We start from the raw sequence: 24174 nt of genomic DNA, 5'->3' as shown, positions 1-24174 counted from the left end.
AAGAATAAGCTCAGGCAAAATACCAAGCAGCTACGGAAAGCATATGCATTAAAAAAAATACACGAGATTTCAACAAAACTTCTAGCTCCAGATACATCCATGGTCCATATCCTGTTCTCCCAAAACGTATCCTTTCTGCTGTTAGAAATAGCAAGGTGGGGCATCTCAAATATGTAAAAAATCCAAGTCCACAAAGATCACAAGAAGCCTCTTTGAAGAGTACAATGCCCACTTGTCCTCAGATGCCTCCTCTGGAGTTCCGTGTTTGCAAGACATTTACACCTAGCAGGTGTTGAGGACCAATGCCCAAAGAACAATGGCACTCTCCTGGGGTGCCAGTCTCAAAAAGACACACAAGTAGCTTTGTCTGGAAAACTCTTTAAAGAAAATACTATTAGGGTATTTTAGATGAAAGCTTACAGAGAAAAGCATATTTACCTGTTTAATAATCTTTTCCACACTGATGTAAATTTTACACACTCCCTCCGCACGATCCCCTGAGTGATTGATGATCTAAGAAAAAGGGCTCATCAGTAACATGGACATGCAGTAACAGCAGCAGCAGGAGAAGTCTGTCAACATTTTAACTTTTTTATCCCAGCAAACTCCTTACAAGAAAGATACTAGATTGTGACCTTGTTGTTCAGAAGAGGAAACTGAGGCAAGTTAAAAGGTTTGTCTGAGGCCACATAGGGATATGGTGGGGGCCTCTCATTTCAACCCTCTCCCTTGGGTTAGGACCCCCGGAATCTCTCATCCAGATACTTACTACCCTCCAGACTATTCTATTCTCACAAAACCACTGACATCACTGGCAGAGGTTCACACCAGGCCCTGACATTCTGCTCAGTGCCAACCAATACTCCCAGCCCCACTCCAAGGGAAAACGCCCGGTCTTTAAACAGCTTCTGAGGTGTCTCAGGACTGATCTAATTGGGCCACCTTCCTGTATGTGCCCTCTCCAGACATGCTGGCTTCCTCTCCCATGCTCATCCACCTCCTGGCTCTGGCTTCACTCTGCCATGCATGCCCCGTGACATATGTTCCGTGTTTTACCTTGGTTTTGTTGGTCTTGCTTAGGTCAGAAACTTGATCCAGGAACTGCTGGACGGAGTCGGAAGTGACTTCCCCATCCTCCAAACGACGGTAAATTAATCGTGGTTTTCCTTCTGGGTTCCGCAGAAAGGCTTCTTCGCAGTCTTCTAGTAGAAAACTAGATTGGAAATCGCCATCTCTCGGGTTACGCTGTACCGTGGCAGCAGATTCTCAGTGACCAGTCTAAGTGCCCAAATGGACTTTACCATAGTGAAAGGGCTCAGACACAAAGGGAAAAAAGCTTTCAAAAACTGTGTATGTGTGTGTGTGTGCCCAGAGATCAGTGTCAAATGTCTTCCAGGGCCACTCTGTGGAACCCGGAGCTCCCCGAGTCAGCTAGCCTGGTTGGTCACAAGCCACAGGGATCTATGTGCTCCTCTCTCCCTCCCCTGTGCTGAAATTACAGATCTTCATAGCATCCAACTTCTATGTAGGTTCAGGGATTCGAACTCGGGTCCTCATGTATGTATAGCAAACACTTTACCTATTGAGCCATCTTTCCAGTTCCAAAATTGGGTCATTTTACAGTACTATTCTTTTTTCCTCATTAAAATAGTACCTTAATAAATCTATTGAAAGCAGAGCCTGTGGCTGGATCCCGACATTATGGGCTTTGGGCTTTTGAGGCAATCACATGACCACACTGCAGCCATCCCAACAGAGAGATGGTAAAGACTCAGGCGCAGCCAAGAAGTCGTCCTCCAGCTACAGCTTCTACTTGGGGTTTAGAAAGTAGCTGAGGGATGTCCACAGCACGGCTCTGCCTTCTGTTTGCCTTTCTCGGCTTTGGCTGTTTTTTCTTTTCTTTTTTTCACATGTTTCAGAATTTTATTTTTCCTCTTTTCTCTCTGGGCTTCCTTAACCATCTTTTTTCTTTCCTTTTTATCAACGTCAGGGTGAGCAGTGTGTTCTTCATGTCGGGCATTATCTCCCTGCTCTTCCAAGTCTGTGTTTACAATTCTTACATGGTCTTACAAATATAGTGTGTTCATTAGACAGAGAGAATAAGACCTGTAAATTATGTCTTAAGCTATAAAGCTTCATAACTAATTTATTTTAAGTATACAAATTCTCAAAAAAATACTGTTTGTGCATGGCTTAAAATAACGAAGCAGATTCATGAAACTCATTTACCTCACACCTAAAGACCATGAAGTTTTAAGACAGCGTTTCTTATGTGAGCACAGAATGATGTGAGAGCCAACGAACGGCATCTTGAATTAACTCTGTGCATCTATGTACAGAGGAACTAATTATTGATCAGGAATGTACTCTCCCATGAAGCTCCCAAGCTGTTTGGGGCTGCTCTTCTTAGATTCATCTTTTGGGAAGTTGAGAGAGTCAGCCAATCAGAAGTAGAGTAATCTGAGAGAAATAAAGGCCCCAGCAGTTGTATCTGTGGCATGCTGCTCAGTGTTCCCATCACACTTCTGTGCATTTGTTCATGGAGAGGGAGGCTCCCTGGGGATAGAACCCAGGCCTTGTGCATGTAAAGTAGGTGCTGTATCACCAAGCTGCACTCGCAGCCCCAATCACCAAGATAGTCAGAAGGAACAGAGAAAAGAATGCAATAAAATGAGGGAAATTCAAGCAGAATAAAACTGAAGTCGAAACGTAAGAAATTAAAATTCTGATTATTTAAAGAGAAATTTTTTTCAAGACAGGGTTTCTCTGTGTAACATATAACAGTCCTGGCTGTCCTGAAACTCTCTTGGTAGACCAGGCTGGCCTCGAACTCACAGAGATCTGCCTGCCTCTGCCTCCTGAGTCCTGGGATTAAAGATGTGTGTCACCACTGCCTGACTAAAAGAATCATTTAAAAAAACCAAAATTTTAGTTAAAGGAGATAACAAATAATAGAAAATAAATGGAAGGGGGAACTCAAGTTTAAAATGAGGAAGACAGAAACAAATGCTAAAGCATAAAAATGAGTATTATCTTATTAACAAATGAATGTCTTAAAAAGCAAATTAAAAATAAGAATTAAAAAAGAATAATTTAACAATAACGGACCTGTATTACCAAATAACATAAGATACAACCCTAACATTAAAAATGATACACCCTTAATGAATATGAAAGCAAGGAGAGACTAGTAGAGAAATGGGATTCCGTTGAGGGTAACCAGTTGAAGGGCATTGTAGAGACACTCGGAGAAAGGCCTGTTAGTTCTCTCCAGCTAGCTGCTAAGTTGTCTGCAGGCCCCTTCTTTCATGTGTTTGTGTGCGTGGGAATGTGTGCGTTGTGTATGTGTGAGTATGGTGTGTGTGTAAATAAGTGTGTGTTGTGTGTGAGTGAGTGTGTGTGTTGTGTATGGGTGTGTGAACAAGTGTGTGTTGTGTATGTGTGAGTGTGTCTGTGTGAATAAGTGTGTGGTGTGTCTGGTTTGAGTATGTATGTGTGTGTTTGTGTGTGTGTTGTGTATGTGTGTGTTTGTGTGTGTGTGTAACTGGGCATTGAATCTAAGGCTTCATGCACACAAGGTAATTATTACTCTACTACTGACTTTTCTCCTCTTCTTTTTTCCAACCTCGCCCTCCTGAGTGCTCGAATGACAGGTGTGCATCACAATGCCAGATTTTGTGAGGTGCTGGGGACTGATTCCAGAATTTTGTGCACGGCAGGAAAGTCCTCCACTAACTGAGCCACATATTTAGACCTTGAGTTCTTGTTTTGAGACAGGATCTTGCTAAGTTGCCTGGGTTGGGCTGCAACTTGCAATCCTTCTGCCTCAGTTTGCTGAGCAGCTGAGAGGCCCAGCTACAAGGCAGAGTCTTAGGGACAGGGACAGGATTTACTGCAGGGAAAGTGGTGAAACTGGATGTCTCATGCAATTAAAGTCAAGGACAACTCACACTCTGTAAGGCTAAACCCAGTCAGACAACAAGGCTAGATAGAACAGCTCACGCCCCTTCTTGTCCCATTTTGTCTTTTATCTACACCATCTATATTTGATTGATTAAAAACACCCACAGGTAAGATTCATTATATTATAATAATATTAACATTGAAACTTCATGTCTCTCAAATTGTATTCCAAGAAAGAAAACAACGGGGTTGCCTGTCGACTGATATGGGAAGCCACCAGCTTTTCCTGTAATTCAGACAGTAAACAGTAGGCTATGTAGGACAGTTTCCACTGTGAACACTCCATTTTGCTGTTATAGTATGAAAGCAGCTACTAAAAGCATACACACAGATCAGTGAGTGTGACTGTGTTCCAATAAAACTTTATTTACAAAAGCTGACACTTGGCAGGGTTAGCCCTGAGCCACTGTTGCCAACTGCTGCCCAAAGCAATTCTTAGATTAATGATGCTGATAGATCTAATGGTATAAAGCTTTACACTTTTTTTAATCTGAGTGTGAGGGAGTTAGAAGATTTATTAGATTTCACACACTGCTTTCGACTATGAGAATGGAATTAGGCTTATCTTTGAAGTTCCTTTGGCAGTGATCTCTTTACAGCTAATGTGACGGTAAATGAGAGATCTTTTCCAGCTTACCTGGGTAATGTTGAGTGAAGGAATAAAACAACTAAAGAACTCTTCTCGAGTTCCCATTTTCTTACAGTGAGGTACTGGTTTTCAACATCTATTGGAAAATGAATGGCATGGAAAAAATATCCCATCGTCTCGCACATTCTCTTAAGTTTAGGTGAATGGTCCTAAAAATGAATTAGAATATATTAAAGCATGATATGTTTAACTGATAGGGGTGAAGAGAGGATCTTATTACTCAAAAGACATATTTTAAACAGCCTGTATTCTAAGCAGTATCCTAATACAAAAAAGATCACATTTTAAAGAAAATATTACAGAGCAAAAGTAAATTTCTCTCTAGCACAAAAAATTAATAGCTTAATAACATGACTATTTTCTAGCTCATAAAATGATTATTTATTTCATAATCAAGGAACAGAACAAAGTATCAGGTTAGTTTGATTTGTTATTTCTTAGTATTATTTTTATCAGGCATAATTTGCTTTCTTGTTTTAAAGGATTCAAAGGTAAATCTGTGTGTGTGTATGTGTATGTGTGTGTGTGTGTGTGTGTGTGTGTGTGTGTGTGTGTGAAATACGGTGATCTGAGAGCTAGGAGTCGTAGTTTCAATGACAGCAGTCTTGCCTTGCATAAAAAGTCTGAGATTTTATTGCAGAAACATAAAAAGTTAAAATCTTAATAAAAAATATTGGTCTATGACAAAGAATATTAGCAAATAAATGATGATTTTTATTAAAGGAATTAGTCAGATTCCTCTAGTTGTTCTTGGGAGGAACTTATATCCAAGTAAAGATGGAAGCTGTGAACTATAAAATATTCTACAATTTTACCAAGACTGAGTAATATCATAAAGGAGTGTTAAGTAAATCTACTAATAGTCTGTAGACCATGGATTTAGCAGGTTTATTCTTGGACATGAAGATGTATTTGAAATTCACTTGAGACAGTAGAGAGAGAGTTCTCCTCCAAAAGGCCAGGTGGTAAATATTTTTTTAAAAATAATAATGCTTAATAATTCATCTGTTTTAGTAGGGACCTTTTAAATATTTGGTTTCTCTCCCAATTAACTGCTTTGGTAGTGCAGCCATGGATCTCTCTCTCTCTCTCTCTCTCTCTCTCTCTCTCTCTCTCTCTCTCTCTCACACACACACACACACACACACACACACCACACACACAGCCTGTCAGCCTGCAAGTGTTCCAATAACACTTTTTTTATAGATGCTAAAGTGTAGATTTCATATAATTTTTACCTAACGAAACAGTCTTCTTATGTTTCCCTTTTCCAATAATTTAGAACAGTGGTTCTCAAGCCGTGGGTCGAGACCTCCTTGGCAAACTTCTATCTCCAAAAATATTTACATTATGATTCATAAAAGTAGCAGCAAAAATAATTTTATGGCTGGGGGTCACACAACATGAAGAACTGTATTAAAGGGTTGTGGCATTTAGGAAGGCTGAGAACCACTGATTTAAAATGTAAAAGCAGATCTTAGCTCTGGGCCATGCGGAACCAGGTAGCAAGCCAGAGTGGCCACAGGCTGTCTCCACGGAGCTCTAATTTTGCTTTTGAATAACTCCATAGGATGCCTTGAGAAATTCAAAGTCGTGATAAGGATTAAACTTTAGTATTATCTGAAACAGCTTTAAGGACAGCAATTATATCAGACAAGGTTAATGAAGGGCTCAAACACGGGAGACAATAGCTAATAAAATATGAAAAGGCCATTTTAATACACAAATTCTTAACTATATTTTGTACTTTTACATTAAGACACTGGCATCTCTTTTTGTTGTTTGTTTTTGGTTTTAATTTTCGAGATTAGACAGGGTTTCTCTGTGCAGCCTTCACTGTCCTGGAACTCCCTCTGTAGACCAGGCTGGCCTTGAACTCACAGAGCTCCACCTGCCTCTGCCTCCTGAGCGCAGGGATTAAAGGAGTATACCACTAAGACATCAGAATCTTAATGATATATTTTAGGTATAAAATTAGATATCAATTAGATAGAAAGAAGCCAGAACGTTCCAACACTTAGCTTCATCTTCATGCCTTTGTTCCTGTCCTTGCTTTACTAGTAAATTAAATAAAAACTAGGAGCCTTAACACAATGTCAACTTTACACATGTGAATACAGAACCAAAGTGCATCATAAGCAAAGCCTAATTAATGCTTTCAGCTGTTTAAGCTGGATAATCTCACAGGTAGCAAGCTACTTAGTTTAAATGCAATTATATTCTGGATATAATATTAATTTGTATTGTGTTTTGAGATAGGATCTCACTATGTAGTCCAGGCTAGCCTCCAACTCACCACAGTCCTCTTACCTCTGTCCTGAGTGCTCAGGTTACAGATATGTGCCACTACCTCAGCTATTAACTTGTATTTTCTTTTCTTTCTCTCTCTTTTTTTTAAGATTTATTTATTTTAATTTTATCAATATGGGCATTTGCCTGAATGTGTGTCTATGCGTTATGTGCGTGCCTGATGCCCACAGAGGCCAGAAGAGGGTATCCAATGCCCTGTGACAGAAATATGTTATATTATATATATATATATATATATATTAATTATATTATAGCCATTTGTGAGCTGCTGTGTGAATGCCGGAAACAAACCCAGGTCCTCTGCAAGAGCAGCCAAAGCTCGTAACTGCTGAGCCATCCCTCCGGCCCCAACAATTTAAGACTATCTCACCTTCAGGAAAAGTTCCACTTCAGGCTGGGTTTCGTCTGTGTAGATGAGGTAACATCTGACAGAGTGACTCCACAGGGAACGTGAGAACAAGGGCGTGACCTGCAATAAGCCAGCCACGGCCGTGTCCCAGTCATCTGGAAGTAAAATGTCCATAAATCGATGAAAACTTTACCACCATACACCTGACAAAATAACTCCAAGTAAGTCTGAAAAAAAGCGTAACAGACATAGACTAGAACCTGCTGCCGTGTTAATACCAACAAAGCTAGAATAACGGATTAGAAAGCAATTAATTTCTAGCCTCAACTTCTCCTCTGGGATTTGAGGTAATGAATGTCAGTGGTCTCCCCTGGAGACAATGGATCCCCAGGGTAGTGGCTGTAATCCTATTTCTCGTGAGCCACTCAGTTCTGTTATTTGAAGGGAGCCTGCATTCCCAAGGTGATGTGTCATTTTGCCTTCTTATTCTTGAAGCTAAAAGAGAGTTTGAGAATAGTGTAACACAAAAAGTAGTTTTATGTTATTTATTGAGAAGGAAAACTTATGAAATACCTGACAATAACAAATATAAAAATATTGTTTCTCAGTTAAACTACATCATATCCTTGTGGCTCAACAAAAGCACCCGTGAATTCGGAGAATAGCACAGCTACTAGAACCTGGGTGGCCAGGCTAGTAGGAGGGCCATGTTGTCCTGAGGAAAAGTGTGTCACCTCAGCTTGGTCAGTTGTAGCCTCTGTTCATACTGGCTTGGCAATGGAAGGTGCCAGAACACCAATGTCATGTGCACAAGATTCTAGAGCATGAACAGTCACAGGCAAAGAGCCGGTTACCTCGGTTGATGTTTGCGAAGGGTCCTTCCACATCTATAGAACTGTGGGCAAACTCAGGACCTCTGAAGGACTGCTGAAGCTGGATCATGCTGCCTATGGAAGGCTCGCTTCCCAAGGCTCTGCTGGCCCAGTATTCACATTGGGTTCCAGTAGCTGTTGCAATGAGGAATTGGAATTTCAAAAACAACCAAGCTACCAAATATTTTAAAACTCACTACATATGTCAAATAGTATTTCTCATGTCAAGATGTTCTATTTATAAATAAAACAAGCATTCAAATAATGGTTTTCAAAATATTTTGGCACTGACTTTTGGCAAAGCATTTCAGTTCTGGTTAACACAATTCTGGTTATCATCTCGAATTCAAAGAAAGGATTAAAATAAAAAAGAAGGAAGAGAAAAAGAAACAAAGAAATTTTAGTAAGAGGCAGTTTAGGGCAGTGAGATGATTCAGTAGGCAAAGGCACTTGTCACCAACCTGAGGACTTGCGTCCAATACCTGGAGTGCAATTGGCAGAAGGAGAGAACTGATTCTCACAGATTATCCTCTGACCTCCATACATGTGCACTTCCAGCCACATGCACACACATACATACTCACATACATATACTCAAGATAAATAAATGAAATGAAAAAGAGGCAGTTTAAAAACACCACAAATAGTTCTAAAAATCTACTTGCAAATGGACATTTATACATCAGTTAAAAATGTAAAGGAATTTTTCCCTCCTGAGATGTAGCCCCAGCTGTTCTGGAACTCACTATGTAGACCAGACTGACTTCAAACATACAAAGATTACCTGCCTCTGACCACTGAGTGCTGAAATTAATGGCTTATGCTGACATGGGATTCCTCTCTGTATGCTATGAATATGTTTTATTACCATTGGTTATCAGAAAAGCTGTTTCAGCCAATGGATTAGTAGAGTAAAACCAGGAAGGAAATCCGAACAGAGATATAGAGAGAAAGTAGGTGGAGTCGAGGAGACGCCATGTAGCTGCCAAAGGAGAAAGCTGCCAGCCGCCAGCCAGAACCTTACCGGTAGGCAACAACCTTATGGCAATACACAGATTAACAGAAATGGGTTAATTTAAGATGTGAGAGTTAGCTAAAAATATGCCTAAGCTATTGGTCAGTGTTGTAATTAATACAGTTTCTGTGTGATTATTCAGGTCTGAGAGCTGGGAAACAAACAAGCAGTCTCTGCCTACAATATGCTACCATGCCGGGCTTCTGAAGGGACTTTAAACACACACTGTCAACAGGGCATTGATACCTTGTGTCCTTTAGGTTTAAATTGATGTATCAATGAGAAGGACCAAGGAGGCAGCATTGGCTTGTGTCTATTAACTTGCCAAGACATTACAGTAACTTTGATACATTGTACATATGAAGAAGCCAATATGGAATGGAAGCAGTCAGTAAGTCATGTGACAGCTGGAGGCACTTTCTTAGCTGTTCTTGGTCAGGTAGAATCCCTGCATCTTTTTCTCAAAATGCTGCTCACAACCACTGAGAATAAAATGAAAACAAGTCTGGAACAGTCAGGTGCTGTATCTTACTCCCCAGTACATCCCTTTGTAAGGTTATAATACCACCCTTATAAACAGGAGAATCACAACAACGTCTCCTTATACCTACAGGAAGCTTTTCCTTTACCTTGTACTAATCACAGCTCATTAATACTTTCTTGAATCGTGGGAAATGTCTTGAATTCTGTGATTACAGACTTTTCTTTCTTGCTAGAAAAATGTAGGTGTGACCTGCAGTGGGTACCTTGTGTGGGGATAGGAGTGTCGAGAGAGAGCGCACATGTACACCATGGGCCAGGATGGTTGGCAGAGTATGAGGACAAGAGAAAGCCTAGCCCGAACTATCAAGGACAGGAGATCCTAGCAGCTAAGAGAAGACCAAAAGGTCTCTTCTATTTGTAAGAGCAGCACATGCACTAATCCTGCACACAGAGAGTAAAGGGAATATGGCAGTTGGTTCTGAGCATCACAGAGGCCCTGCAGAAAGGGTAATGTGAACATGAAATACCCTTACCTGTGACATCCGTGCAGCTGTCATCAGAATCAGACTCTCCAGGGTCAAAAACTTGGATACCCTGAGCCTGCAGTCTCTGAAGTTTGCTCTCCAGTTCCCGCTTGGCCCTCAGTAAGTCCTGGATTTCATTTTCTTTGGTCTCCCTAAAAATCTTTTAAAGCGTAGAATTTAATTTTGAGACTCTTTATAATCACAAAGTTGGGCCACCAACTTTTCAGGGGGAAAAAAACCTATTCATTCAAAAAGTCAATTTTCATTTGGTTCTTAGTCTCCTCTGGGATGACGTCCTCAGACCTTTTATTGCTTCCCAGTTGAACCCACTGGAAGTCCAGCAGCATGAATGTGCGTCTTGTGTGACATCTAACAAATTTGTTTCCTTCATACCAAATACCAAACATTTCCAAACGCTCGATCTCACGAAGAAACACATTCTTGGAGGCTGGAGAGATGGTACAGTGGCTAAGAATACATGCTGCTCTTGCAACAAACCTGAGTTTTGATTCCTAGCACTCATGTTGGGCAGCTTACAATGGCCTGTGACTCTGGTTCCAAAAATAACTCTAACCCCCCACAGGCACTGCATTCATGTGTGTCTGTATATACATACACACACAATTAAAAATAAAAATAAAACATTCATTCTTTAATCTTTCAATACCTCATCTAAAATGTTCACTTTCCTGTCTCTCTATCGAATAAACAACACCTAACTGAAAACACAAAATACGTTCTTCTCCAGCTCTTACGACCTTCATGTGTGTTACTTCATTTATCTCTGTTCATCACGAGAGCAGATTAACTTTTTTTCTGTCGTGTTTTTCAAGACAAGCTCTCATTACATAGACCAGGCCGGCCTTGAATTTACAGAGATCTTCTTGTCTCTGTCTCCAGAGTGCTGAGATTAAAGGCATGGGCTGTCACACCTGGATTAAATGAACACTTTTTTGAAAAATAGTTTTTAATCTGTGACACTTGGGGGGGGGTAGAAATACAAGGAATTTACCTTGAATTGCCTTTTAACTCTGTCTCTGTCATGTTCAAATGTAAGTGCTCTCTCCATGGCTTGGTATTTTGCTTCCAGTGCCCCCTCTTTTTCCCGCAGTATCTTCTGATAAGTTTTCTGAAGTGCCTGGAATAATTCACCTGTTATCTCTTAACAAAAACAGCCTTGCTTTCTGACATATATGTTACACATGTTAGGATTTAATATTCTACTCACTATTTTTATCAACTACCAAGCAAGTCTATGTTATCGTTTTATTCACGCAAAATAGAAAAAAAATGCAAACATGTTTGAATCCTAGCAAGCAGGTTCTGCAGCAAGGAGCTTTCAATGGACATGAACACCTTTTCTTTGAAATACTGCACCAGCTCCCAAAGTTTTCTATGCCTTGGGTTTTCTAAGAGACTAAGAAATGCAATTTGTAAGGCTCGGCTTGAAGAATAATTAACTATGAAAATTTCCATGCTCCGCGACATTATAGATTAATCCTTTTACTGCCCCCTGAGCCATTCAGTCTGATTCCACGGCGGGCCTCCAGTAAATGTCAACACGGCTGAGCGAAATAAACGTGGGAGAATTTTCTCAAGATTATGCAGGCAAGACAGGAACAGCAGGTTACACAAGGAACTGGGATTGCTGACCAGTGACCTGGACTTTGTGTCTGCCAGCCCTCTCTGCGCTGGCTTCTTTATCCTGCCCCTTCCTACCAGCCATCCCACATGGTTCTCAGTGGGCAGTAGTGCACACACATGAAATCAGACCGGAAACGCACAGGTCTCCCTTATATGGGCAAGTGCATTGGTCAGCCAGTTGAACCCGAGGGCAGCAGGAGCTACAGGGAGGAACATCTTCCCAGACAGTACGCTAGTGGCGTACTAGATAACGAAGGGCGGGCTTCATAAAACCTGATGGAAATGGTGCCTGACTAAAAGAAGGAGCCTTCTTTTATATAAATAAGTCTGAGCTGTTTATTTAATGCCTACTTCGATGGGCCTTGGATCTCTTGGGCTGTCAGAGATCTCACCCACAGAAAAGAAAGGAGTAAACACAGGACCACCAGAGAGACTCCGGGCCCCTGGCATTAAGTCCCAGACTTTTTGCTCTGAGAAATTTTGCTTTACCTATCTGAATGAACTAAAGCCGATCTGTTATAAGGCCTACAAAATAGCGTTGAGTCTGGCTAATGGGAATTTGAGTACAAGGAAGGTTTTCAACCACAGGAGTTAAAAACGGTGAAACCAGGAGGTTTCCATAAAAATTCCTATCATATCATTAAAACCCAAAACTGCAGGACGTCGCAAAGAAACTGAACCAAGCGCTCCATGTTGGAGATATGTTAAACTGGGAGGAGTTGTGCGAAGTTTAAACACAGTGTGGCATTTGTGACTTCAGGACTTGGGTTGATTGATTCAAGGTGTCTAGATGAATGAACCGGCTTTTGAAAAAGCTGGTAAGAAATTAGTTTAGATTTAAATAATGATTCCTCGTAAACAAGGAGCAGCTTCGGTCCAACTTGGAAAACTTGGTTTGTAGGCTGGGGTAGGATGGTGGTGCCACCAAGTGGCTGAGCGGTACACCCGGATCTCAGTTTCCCCAGCGTTTCCCGCTCACTACACGCTCTGTCCCGCGTTACCTGCAGCTCCGCCCGCAGCCTCTTGTTTTCAGTGTCCAGCTTGGCCTCTCGGCGACCCATGGATAGCAACTCCTGGTTCTTGCTGACCCGGAAGATCTCATACTCCTTCTTGAGCCGCTCGAACTCGGCTGCCGCGTACTCCAGCTCTGGCACTGACGAGCCGGTGGACTTGAAGCTGGCTCCTAGCAGCCCGCCGCCGCCCGCCGCGCGAGGCAGCGACCCGGGCCCGGCTCCCGCTCCCCTGCGGAACGAGCTGCGCAGCAGACGGGCCTTGGGCTTCACCTCCACCGGGATCTCGCAGGCCTCGCCACCGCCCGCCCCGTACGTGTCCTCGATCACTTCCCCGCCAGCGGGGCTCACCAGTGACGAGGCTGTCCCCATGGTGCCCACGGCCAGCCGCGGCGGCTCACTGGGTCCCAGTAGGAGGTGGGGCCAAGAGGGTGGGGCCTGGAAAGCAGGGCGGAGCGCGGCGGCGAGAGGGGGTGTGACCGGGAAGCAAGGGCGGGGCCAGGAGGGGCGGGGTCCAGACTTTGGGGCGCGGCCTAGTTGGTGGGGCGGGGTGCAGAACCGGGGAGGGCGAAAGGGGGGCTGGAAAGAGGAGCAAAGCAGTAGTGAGTGGGGCCGGGAGAGAAGGGGAGAGGAGCGGAAAGTGGCACAGAGAGGAGGCGTGATGTCAAAGAGAAGGCGTTCGCGAAGGGGCGGAGCCAGGTCTTAGGGGCGTGAACAAACAAGCAGGGCGTGATGCGGCTGCCGGACGAGGACCTGGTCTGCAGAGAGGGGTGGGACGTGGCAACGAGAGGAGGCGTGAGCAGGTGAGGCCAGGGCCCGAAGTGGAGGTGGGGCCAGGGTTTGGGGGCGTGACCGGATAAGTGGGACGCAAAGTGGCAGCGGGGGAGAATCAGAGTGGGAGGGTCCAGGTGTGACTGCTAGAGGGGGCACCCAGAGGGCGGAGGCAGGTTTCAGGGGCAAGGCCGTTCAAGCGGGGCTGGAGCTTCTGCGGGGGAGCTAGCGGCCTGGAGAGAGGGGCGGGACGAGGGAGGGTTGCAAGAAGGGAGCGTGGGGAAGAGCGGAGTGAGTACCACGGACGGGAGCTGGCGGGCCTGAGAGCTGACTTTTCAGTAACAGGCTGCAGGATTGAGTTGGGCAAGCCGGGGAGGGACCAGGAGAGGAGCTATACTCTGGGACATCTAGAAGGGAAGACTTCAGACTAGGACCTAGGCTAAAAGCGAGAAGGGCGCTGCTTCGCTTACTTTGCGAGAACTAGATCGCACACCCACCTGCTCCTGCTCCACCGCTGCAGTCTCTGCGGTCCCTGACTAGGGTCTCCTCCTCCCTAGAAGCAGTTCAATGCCTAGTGTGTCTCTCAGTATACATGTAACAAATAATGCTGGCCAGGAAAGAACTTCAAAGCCTCACCACCGGAGACCACCTGGGCCCTTCCTTTGATAAAATCAGGTTTTATAACTCATGACAACTGGGACGCTGGGGATCGTACACTAGACGAAAGGGAATTATAATTATAGAAGTTTGCAGGAAAGGAATCACTTTAGATTCTGCTCCTGGTTCCCTTGGTTTGTTAGCTTGTCTTCCTATCCACCCCAGGTTGTTGCCCAAGGTTAGAGGGGACAAAAAGGGCAGAAATGACTTTGCCTGACACTGTTGTGAACTGTGAGCTGGTACTCTTTATGCATGTCCTTTCCTTTTTAGGAAGTACCAAAATTCTTTAAAGTGCCAGTCACTCTCTCTGATCTGCCATTATTCTCTGATTACTGGAAATTCCCTTGCCCAAGGGTGATATAATTTTATTTCAGCTCTTGCTTACTCCTTCCCTGGTTACAAGGAATCTAGTGGCATTTTAAGCATCTGTCCATGCAGAGCTTCCTGCATGGTGACTCACATGACCATAGGGTCCCATCTGACCCACAGACACTGTTGGGTTTCCTGGAAAGCTGAGACAACCATACAAGATGTCTACAGTGAAATACTGGGCCCAGACCTGGGACAAGAAGAGGGAAGCAGGGAGACAGGGCAGAAGGAGAGAGTGCATTCTGCTGCATTCCTGACAAGGACCTTGGCTGTTCTGCACAGATTGTAAAAGCTGGGATGGCTCCGTAGATTGTTCTAAATTGGTTTGGGGGCTAAGACTTCATACTTCGCTTAAGCTAGTATCTCTCTTTAGCTGGGGGAGGCGGATGGCTGAGAGTGGTCTGCTCACAGCATTGCTAGCAGCGGAAGTCGAATCCATCAGTCACCTTTACCACATAGCAAAATCTTTCCTCCAGAGAACTCTGGGAATGCCGGTCCGATCCAACCTATGAACAACTGCTCCTGAACTCCTTCCACCAAAGTAGCTGGTCATCTTTTCCACTGGCCTTTGTATTCTTCTGAGTTAAAGGGTTACATACTAATTTCTTCAGGTAGTACCATGAGGCTTTTCAGGGGAAATATTTCCTCTGCCATAAAACCCGAAGAATTCCCTACATTCTCAAATTTTTTTTGGTTGCTAATTTCTGATGCTAGTCCCATCAACATAGATCAGAGATTTAAGGACCATTCTCTAGGTTTCTTTTCTTTCTTCTTCCCCTCTTCTTTCCTTTTCTTTCTAAACCAGGGTGCCCCATAGCTCAGACTGGCCTCAATATTTCTTTGTAGCCAAGGATGACCTTAAACTCCTGATCCTCCTGCCTCCACCTCCCAGGCGCTGCAATTACTGTTAGATGCCACCATGATATGTTTAAGCAGGGCTGGGGTTCAAACCCAGTGCTTTATACATGCTGTCCAGACACAACCGATTTGTCCCACGTCCCTGTCCCATTCTCTAGATATCTGACAATTTGTTTGAAAATGTTTATGTTTGTGATGTGGCTCAGCTGAAGACATCTATGAGTGTGCCTACACACTAGCCACCACCCACCCCTTCCAAATAATGACAGAAAAGAGCTACACTAATTGAAGACACTGTGGGAGTTTAGATCCCACTAAGAGCCCCAAATCAGCCAATCCCTGCTCTCCCTTAATCTGTTTGGCGATGAACCCTGTTTGACCATTGTTGGGCCACTTTCCTTCTGCTCCCTTCATGGCTACTGTTTCCTTGTGGTACTCGCTGCTAACCCCCACTTCTTCAGAATGTGGTGTCCTTCTCTGATAGCTATCCAGAATTCTGGAAGAGCTTATCTGTTGAGCGTTCACCACCATGGCAGCAGTTTTAGCAATCATGCACACCCTGTGCAAGTACCACTTCCTAACTCCATTCTGCACCAGCTGCATCTATGTTTACGAGGACTGATTTCCACTGTCAGCTTGGCAGGATTGGGAATCCTCTAGAAGACACATGCATGTCTGTGAGGGCATTTTCCAGAGAAGTTTAACTGACAACGGTGAAGTGTGCACAACCATTCTTCCCACGGGGACCCCAGAGTGAGTACTCAGGAGAAAGCAACTGGATGGTCAGGATTCATCTCTGTTTCCTGGCTGCGGTTACAATGTGAACAACCTTCTTGCCTTCCTGCCAGAGGGACTCTACCCTCAAGCTGTGAGCCAAAATAAAACTACCCTCCCTTCCTCTCTCCCTCCCTCTCTTCTCCTTCTCCTTTCTCCCCTGTCTCCCTTCCCCTCCCTCTTTTCCTCCTCTCTCTCGCCCTCCCTTCTTTAAGTTACTTTTTGTCACAGCAATGAGAAATTAACACACCATTTTGCTAACTAGGAGGGATTTTTATTTTTGTAACTTTTGGTTGTTATTGCTGCTGAACCACCTGTTATCGGATCTCTCCTGAGCATATGAAGTCGATCAAGTAACTGATGCTCTGGAAAGACCTATTACCACTGTAGTCAGAGACTGCGCATATGTTTCCTGGCCGCCCAGACCAGAATAATCACACAGAATCTATATTAATTACAACACTGCTTGACCAATGACTTGTGTGTATTTCTTTCTACTGCTTACATCTTAAATTAACCCATTTCTAGTAATCTATGTATCACCACGAGGCTGTGGCCTACTGGTGAGGTGTCGGCGGCATCCTTCTCCTTCAGCAGCTACATGGCATTTCCTTGACTCCGGTCTGCTCTCTATATCTCTGTTCAGAGTTCCTGTCTGGCTTTGCTCTGCTCTTCAAAACGGGACTTGGAAGAAATGACACCATGTATCTGGTTCTCAGATTCTGGTTTGAAATTCCCTGGGACAGTTGGGTGCGGTGACTCAGCACCGATATCCTTGTGCTAAGGAGGCTGAAGTGGCAAGATTGCCATGAGTCTAGGCCAACCTGAGTTCAGTGTAAGGCTATCACACACCCAAGAAGGAGGAGGAGAGGAGGAGAGGAGGGAGAAAAAGAAGGAAGAGAAAGAAGAACAAAGAAAAAGAAATGATGAATGTATTACTTGGGGTACTTATTAGAAATGGACAGATGCTGAGTTTCTGAGATTGGACTTTTTAAATCTTCATGTTCAGTTAGCTCCTAGGTGATACAGACCTACTTTACAATCTCAGCACCACCGAGTTCACATAAAAATATAGATAGGGATGACTTACATCCCTACTGAGTTTAGTAGGATAGCTCCCTAACTGCACCCACACCATGGCTCTGAATAGGGATTCACTACTCAGATGTCATCACAGAGCTAATGGATTACACTCTGCAGGATAAGAACAGGGAATAGTGATGGTTGGAATCTACCCCACCAGCTGAGACACACTGCTGTGGAGACTCCGCCTTGCCACTCATTAACATCACTTGGAGAACTTGAAAAAAGAAAGCTGATGTCCAGGCCTCAGCCCAGAACTATTAAGCCAGGACCTCCAGGGAATGGGGTCTGTACACCATTGCTTCTTAAAAGCTCCACAGAGCCTTGTAATTAGTAATCCAGGTTGAAAACCAATAGTTTCATCTCTGCTTTCTTATTGCTAATGTGTCCACAGTCCCTTTTGGTAAGCTTCTGTCTCTCTAATATTCTTTCTCTATCAGCTTGAGATAGGGAGTGAATCTGAAAAATTTATGCCTTCAATGGCATTTAACTTGAACCTTAAAAAGAGGCACCTGTCTTTAGCACAAACAATAAGCACCTTATGGTCTAGAAATGTTATAATTGAGTCTTTCTAGAGAAAAACCTTATTGTTTAATTGTTTCAGTCTTTTTCATTTTCGCAACTGAGGACTCCTCATTACAATGTCCATAAGCAAGAGTCCAATGTGGGGAATCACCAATTGAGGATGAGTTCATCCATCGGTAATTTCACACGTCTACCAGTAGGTGGCAGTATAACTTAGGACAAAGCAACTTGGCAGGTATGTCGCCTGCTTTAGGAAGGAGCATCTTTCTGATGTGAAGGTATCCAGCTAGGTTGGTGTGTTAGTCACTAATGACTACACTGCTGTAATACATCAGAAGTAATAACGTGACTCAGCCAAAGGTTTGAAACAGACAAGAGCAGGGTTTCACATTTCTTTTTAAATAGATAAGAAATATTTAAGTCCTCGAGGATCATATGGTCTCTGCCATAATCATTAAATTTTGTTATTATATTGCAAAATGGCCCTACCGATAGACAAAAGAAAAGCATGGTTATAGTCCAGTAAAGCTTTATGTGCAATCACAAGTGGCCGGCTGAGTTAAGAGTGGGAGTGAGCTCGAGTCCATTCTCCTCAAGCCTGGGTGGCTTTCAGAACTGGTTAAAACTTACATAATCAAATTTACTAGATCAAAATATTTGTGAGTGGTGCTCATATAATGGAATAAAAACAAAAAATAAAGAAAAACCCTCCTTGTGACTGAAGGAAACATTAAGCTCCAAATAAAGTTAACTGTCTCTTGGGGAGCTGTGGATAAGGCCCTGCTTGGCATAATATCATATTCTCAGTATCCGAATAACTTCCCACAATATAAAAGATAGAAACAGAAAGCTAAGGTTTCGGTTATAGGTACTCTCAAGAGAGGGCTCATTTGGGGCTGGGATGAAGCTCAGTTGGTTCAGTGCTGCCTTGGCATGCACGAAGCCCCATGCTTGATCAAAAACTACACCTCAAAAATGGTGTGGTGGAACAGTCTGTAATTTCACACCCTAAAGGTGATTATAGGGCTACACAAGACCTTGTCTCAAGGAGGATGAGGAAAGGGAGAGATGTCTATACAAAGCCTGGTACCGGGAATGTCTTCCCCCTCGGCACAACCTAGACTATTTTCTGATGTGGGGTTCCCCTCTGTATGCTGTGAATACCACTGATTAATAAAGAAACTACTTTGGACCTATAGCAAGGCAGAACTTAGCTAGGTGGGGGAAAATAAACTGAATGCTGGGAGAAAGAAGGCGGAGTCAGAGAGAAGCTATGTAGCCCTGCCATAGGCAGATGTCAAAACTTTATCTGGTAGGCCACAGCCTCATGGCCATACACAGATGAATAGAAATAGGTTAAATTAAGAAATAAGAGTTAGCCAAAAATATGCTTAAGCGATTGGTCAAACAGTATTGCAAATAAGATGGTTTCTGTGTGATTATTTCGGGAGTCTGGGCGGCCAGGAAACAAACAAGCGGCCTCCTGCAACAATTTTCCGTCCTTCCTGGAAGGGGAGATGACCAGAGGAAACAGGAGAGGGGAGGAAGTGTCACAAAGCAGCACCCACCGCACAATACTCAGAGTTGGCTGCTGTCCCCATCTGCAACAGACAAATGAAAACTAGATCTCTTCACAAGTGATGTGTGTGTTAAAATGGTTGACCTTAACTTCGAGCTTAACAATGGGAGGATACATCATTTAGATAGTCTCATTCATGACTAAAATTTTAATAATTATCATCATGAATCTATAGATTTTGTTTTCATGTGAGTTATGTGTTGGATGGTTAATTTAAGATTTTTTTCTCTCTATTTTCTCTCTGTGTGTGAACATATGAGTGTGTGGGTACATGCGGAGGCCAGGGGTTGATGGCAGACATCTTCTTCGCATCATGCTTCACCTTAGTTTTTTATATTTTTTAATTAAAAGAATTAGCATACAAGGTATTAGATGTCATTACAGTGTTTTTGAACGGTATACCCCAAAGACAGCAGAACCCAAGTAGTGCAAGCCCATGGTTCACAACAGCAGGGAAAAGGGAACTGGTCAAGACTTCCACAGAAGAACAAATAATGAAAATACGTTATGCGTCTCCCTTCTTGTTTGAGATAAGCTTCTTTTTTAAATCTAAAGCTTGCTAATTTGGTTAGATGGGCTGGATCGCAAGGGATCCTCTTGCCTCTGGGCTGGGATTACAGGCACACTGCTGATGTAGGATGTCCTTCTGTATGCTCTATGTGTTTCTCTTATTGGTAGATGAATAAAATTGTTTCAGCCAGTGGCTAGGCAGAATATATCTAGGTGGGAAATTGAAACAAAGATAGGGAAAGAGAGAAGATGAAGTCAGGAAGATGCCCCGTTAGCTACCCAAAAAGAGAGATGCCAACAACAGCCTAAGGAAAAAGATGTCAGAACAGAGGTAACACCATGGCCATGTGGTGATACGCAGATCAGTAGAAATGGTTAATTTATAGGAGAAAGAGAACTCTAGCCAGTAAGAAGCCTAAGCCATTGATTAAAGAGTTGTAACTGATAATGCGCCTCAGAGTGGTTATTTCATAAGCAGCTGTAGGGACCCAGTGACTGGAGAGAAACCAGTACAGTAGGATCACAGGATGGAGAAAAGTCTCCCTCTGCACTGCCACACCCAGCTTTATTTAACATGAGTGCTGGGGATGGGAGTTATAGCCCTCATGGCCACGTAGCAAACACTTTACTCACTGAGCCATGGCCCCAACCCAATAATCTTTCTCAGTACTCTCAGCGTATTGCCAGGGAAACCAAGCTAAATAAGGTAGCCTGTGGCTGATTCAGCACAGAGCTGAATAATTACTATGGACAGAAAGTGCAGAATTAAAACCACTGGAACTCCATCCCTATACTCACTGCACAGATGTGTGCTTTCTGCAGATTAATTCTGAGAACCCAGAAATGCGTCTGCCCTTAGGGTATGAAATCTGAGTCAGCTCTTTGTCCATGTTTGTGCCTTCTAGGTTCTGTGAAGATCCTGGATACTGGAACTGGACATGGGAGTACACACCTGTAATCCCAGTATTAGAGAGGTGGATCAGGAGTTAAAGGTTACCCATGGCTACTGTTGATGCAAAAAAACAGAGCTTCACCTCAAAGGCAATGAGAGATAGTTCATACCGGAGTCAAACATGAGTGACCGTGGCCCAGGAACGTATATTTAGGTCTTCTCAAATGCAGTGCTCCAACACGGAAATAGTTTTTTATGAAGTTTTTATAGAGACAGAACAAAGAAATCTATAAATTGAGGCATTTTTAAAAAAACACATTGGTGGAAGTATTAAGTGGGCAGTTACGTCAGACCGAGGAGTCTCAACTATAGGCCTCAGATGGTATCTGATGGCATTCTTAGCCCTTCCATGGGTGGGGAATAGGGTTCTGTTAACAGCTTCCAGAAGTTTCTATCTGTTTCTTAGAATGTTAGGTCTGATGCAAAGGTGGGCAAGGAAAGGATGTTGGGGGAGGCTATCAAAAGAAGTGGTAATTAGGTTATAGGAACACTACAAACTCCCCATAGTCGTGAAGGCTCACCACTCATTGGCCTATGCAGTCAACTTCTTCCCAGGAGTTCATATACAGAGAGTGAGTTCGAGACCAGCTGGTATCACATGTGGCCCATTTCATTAAAATAGAACGGGATAAAAATTTAAAAACTGAGTACACCTTACACAGGTAAGTGTGTATAACCCACCAGTTGCTATAGGGAGAAGATATCGAGGATAGGGTAGGAAACAGGTTGTCCTACAGTCTCTGGGTGTAGATTCTAGCAAGTTCTTTGTGTATGTCATTTGGCTTCTCATCTTTCCGTTTCCTCCTCTGAAAAAGGGAACAAGAATAGTTCACTTCATGGCAGTTACAGACAGCCAAACCAGGAACTTGGAGTTGGTCCTAGCTTGTTCCCTGAAGATGCACAGAACAAGACCAAAACCATGCATCCACCCCCAAACCCTGTTTCTTTAGCTCTATGCTTTTCTCTGTGTAACTTAGCCAGGCAACCCCCACGAAAAGCCCCAGGACAACACTGACAGGTGTACTGCATCTTCAAAGGACTGAGAGACGTTTTGACAGTTCACTAAGATCCAGCCCCTTTGACAGACACTGGAGTATCTGCGCCCTCACTTAGACAACACATCCTAAAACGGCGTCTCTTTGCTGGTTCTGGCTATCCTATTTTGAACACAAGAAAGACTATTCTGCAGAGATGAATCTCTTGAATTCTGAGGTTAAAAGTCAGCAAACACCATTTCTTTCTTTCTTTTTTCTTTCTTCCTTTCGTTTTTTTGAGACAGGTTTTCTCTATATAGCCCTGACTATTCTGGAACTTACTCTGTAGACCATATTGGCCTAGAATTTACAGAGATCTTCCTGCCTCTGCCTCCCCAGGGCTGAGATTAAAGGCGTGTGCCAACCCCGCCCATCTTGCCTTTCTTTTCTTTTTTAGTATATATGAGTTCTTTTTTTGTTGCTTTTATAGAGCTATTCAATTTTCTTCCTTCCTCTACTCTCCCCTTCTATACTCTTCCATGACCCCCATGCTCCCAGTTTACTCAGAAGATCTTGTCTTTTTCTCCTTCCTTTGTTGTCTAGGTTCTCTGGGGTTGTTGACTGCAGGCTGGTTTTTCTATGCTTTATGTCTAAAACCCAGTTATGATGAGTACATATTATATTTGTCCTTCTGGGTCTGGGTTACCTTACTCAATATGGTGTTTTTCTAGATTCATCCATTTGCCTGCAATTTCAAGATGTCATTACTTTTTTTTTTTTTTACCACTTTGTAGTACTCCATTGTATAAATGTACCACTTTTTCTTTTTCTATTCTTCAGTTGAGGGGTATCTAGGTTATTTTACTTAAGAAAATGCTCAACATCCTTAGCCATCAGAGAAATGCAAATCAAAACAACTCTGAGTTTCCATCTTACACCTGTAAGAATGGCCAGGATCAAAAACACTGACGACAGCTTATGCTGGAGAGGTTGTGGGGTAAAGGGAACACTCCTCCATTACTGGTGGGAGTGCAAACTTGTACAGCCACTTTGGGAATCAGTATGGTGGTTTCTCAGAAAATTAGGAAATAATCTATTTCAAGACCAAGCAATAACACTTTTGAGTATATACCCCCAAAATGCTCAATCATACCACAAGGACATGTGCTCAATTATATAACTATATAATAGTAGCTTTATTTGTAATAATCAGAGTCTGCCTTTTCTTAATATTTAATTAATAAATAAAAATTGTGTATATTCACTTTGTTCAACATGCTATCTTTATATATATGTTATGGAATGGCTTATGTATATATTTAATAACCTATATATTCATAATTTTTGTGTTGAGAACACTTGCAATCTATTCTCTTAGCAATTTTCAAGAATATAACACATTTCTATTTATAGTCATCATAACATAATAGGTCTCTTAAATTTATTACTCCAGCTTAACAGAAAATTGGTACCCACTGGCCAATGACTCTCTCATCCCTGCCAATGACTCCGCCTTCTTGAGGCCACTCTCTCTTTGCTTTGTGACTTCTCCTTAGTTATTTTTCAGATCTCACATGTAAGTGAGGCCAGGTGGTTCTCGCTCTTCTGCATGGACACCCAGGTTGGTTTTATTTTGAGGCTGTTATTAAGAATGTCATAAGATGGGCATACAGCTATCCCCTTTCACATACTTCTTTCATTTCCTTTGGGGATACACACAATAGTTGGATGGCTGGATCATATGTTTATTCTACTTTTAATATTTTGAGCAACCCCAGCACCATGTTCCCTGATGGAAACACTTATTGGCATCCCTACCAGCTGTGTGTGAGCCCTTCATTTTCTCCACAACCTCGCCAACGCTCATCCACCATCTTTTCAGTCGCAGTTAGCCTAACAGGAGAGCCATGTCCCTGCACTGTGCTGCTGCTGGCTTCCCCTATTGATTAGTGCTGTTGAGCATTTATTGCATACCTCTTGGCTATCAGACTTCTTCTGAGGAATATCTGCTTAGGTTTATTGCCCGTTTTAAAAGCAAGATGTTCGTTATCTTGCCATTAAGTTGGCTTCCATGTGTAGTCAGGACCCTAGCCTCTTGCAGATGCGCAGTTTGCACGTGATTCTACTCCTAGCTGTTCTCTTGACTCTCCTGATGGTCTCCTTTGCTCCGCAGAAACCATCCGGTTGCCTCCTATGTCTGCTTTTGCTTTGGTTGCCTGTGCCTTTCCTGAGAAGGCAATGCCCAGGGCAGCATCAAGGAGCTTTGCTCCTATTCCCTCACTGTTGTGTGCTTCAGTTCTTGT

The 24174-nt window shown here is 43.1% G+C and overlaps 1 protein-coding gene across 1 annotated transcript in view; it reads right to left on the bottom strand.

Moving 5' to 3' along the window:
* Nphp3 (nephrocystin 3) overlaps window positions 1-13230 on the bottom strand; it is a 45403-nt gene extending 32173 nt beyond the window's left edge. The window contains exons 1-8 of the mRNA XM_048417453.3: window positions 12811-13230; window positions 11178-11303; window positions 10175-10325; window positions 8126-8278; window positions 7293-7426; window positions 4601-4761; window positions 1057-1213; window positions 439-513 (exon numbers count right to left, since the gene is read on the bottom strand). Coding sequence (XP_048273410.3) covers window positions 439-513; window positions 1057-1213; window positions 4601-4761; window positions 7293-7426; window positions 8126-8278; window positions 10175-10325; window positions 11178-11303; window positions 12811-13191 — 1338 coding nt within the window. The 5' untranslated portion in view covers window positions 13192-13230. The remainder of the gene's footprint in view (window positions 1-438; window positions 514-1056; window positions 1214-4600; window positions 4762-7292; window positions 7427-8125; window positions 8279-10174; window positions 10326-11177; window positions 11304-12810) is intronic.
* Window positions 13231-24174: the final 10944 nt, after the last annotated feature.

This window comes from Myodes glareolus, chromosome 4 (genome assembly GCF_982192425.1).
Source record: "Myodes glareolus chromosome 4, mMyoGla1.1, whole genome shotgun sequence".
NCBI classification, from domain to species: Eukaryota; Metazoa; Chordata; class Mammalia; order Rodentia; family Cricetidae; genus Myodes; species Myodes glareolus.
This window is presented reverse-complemented; position numbering and strand designations above follow the sequence as displayed.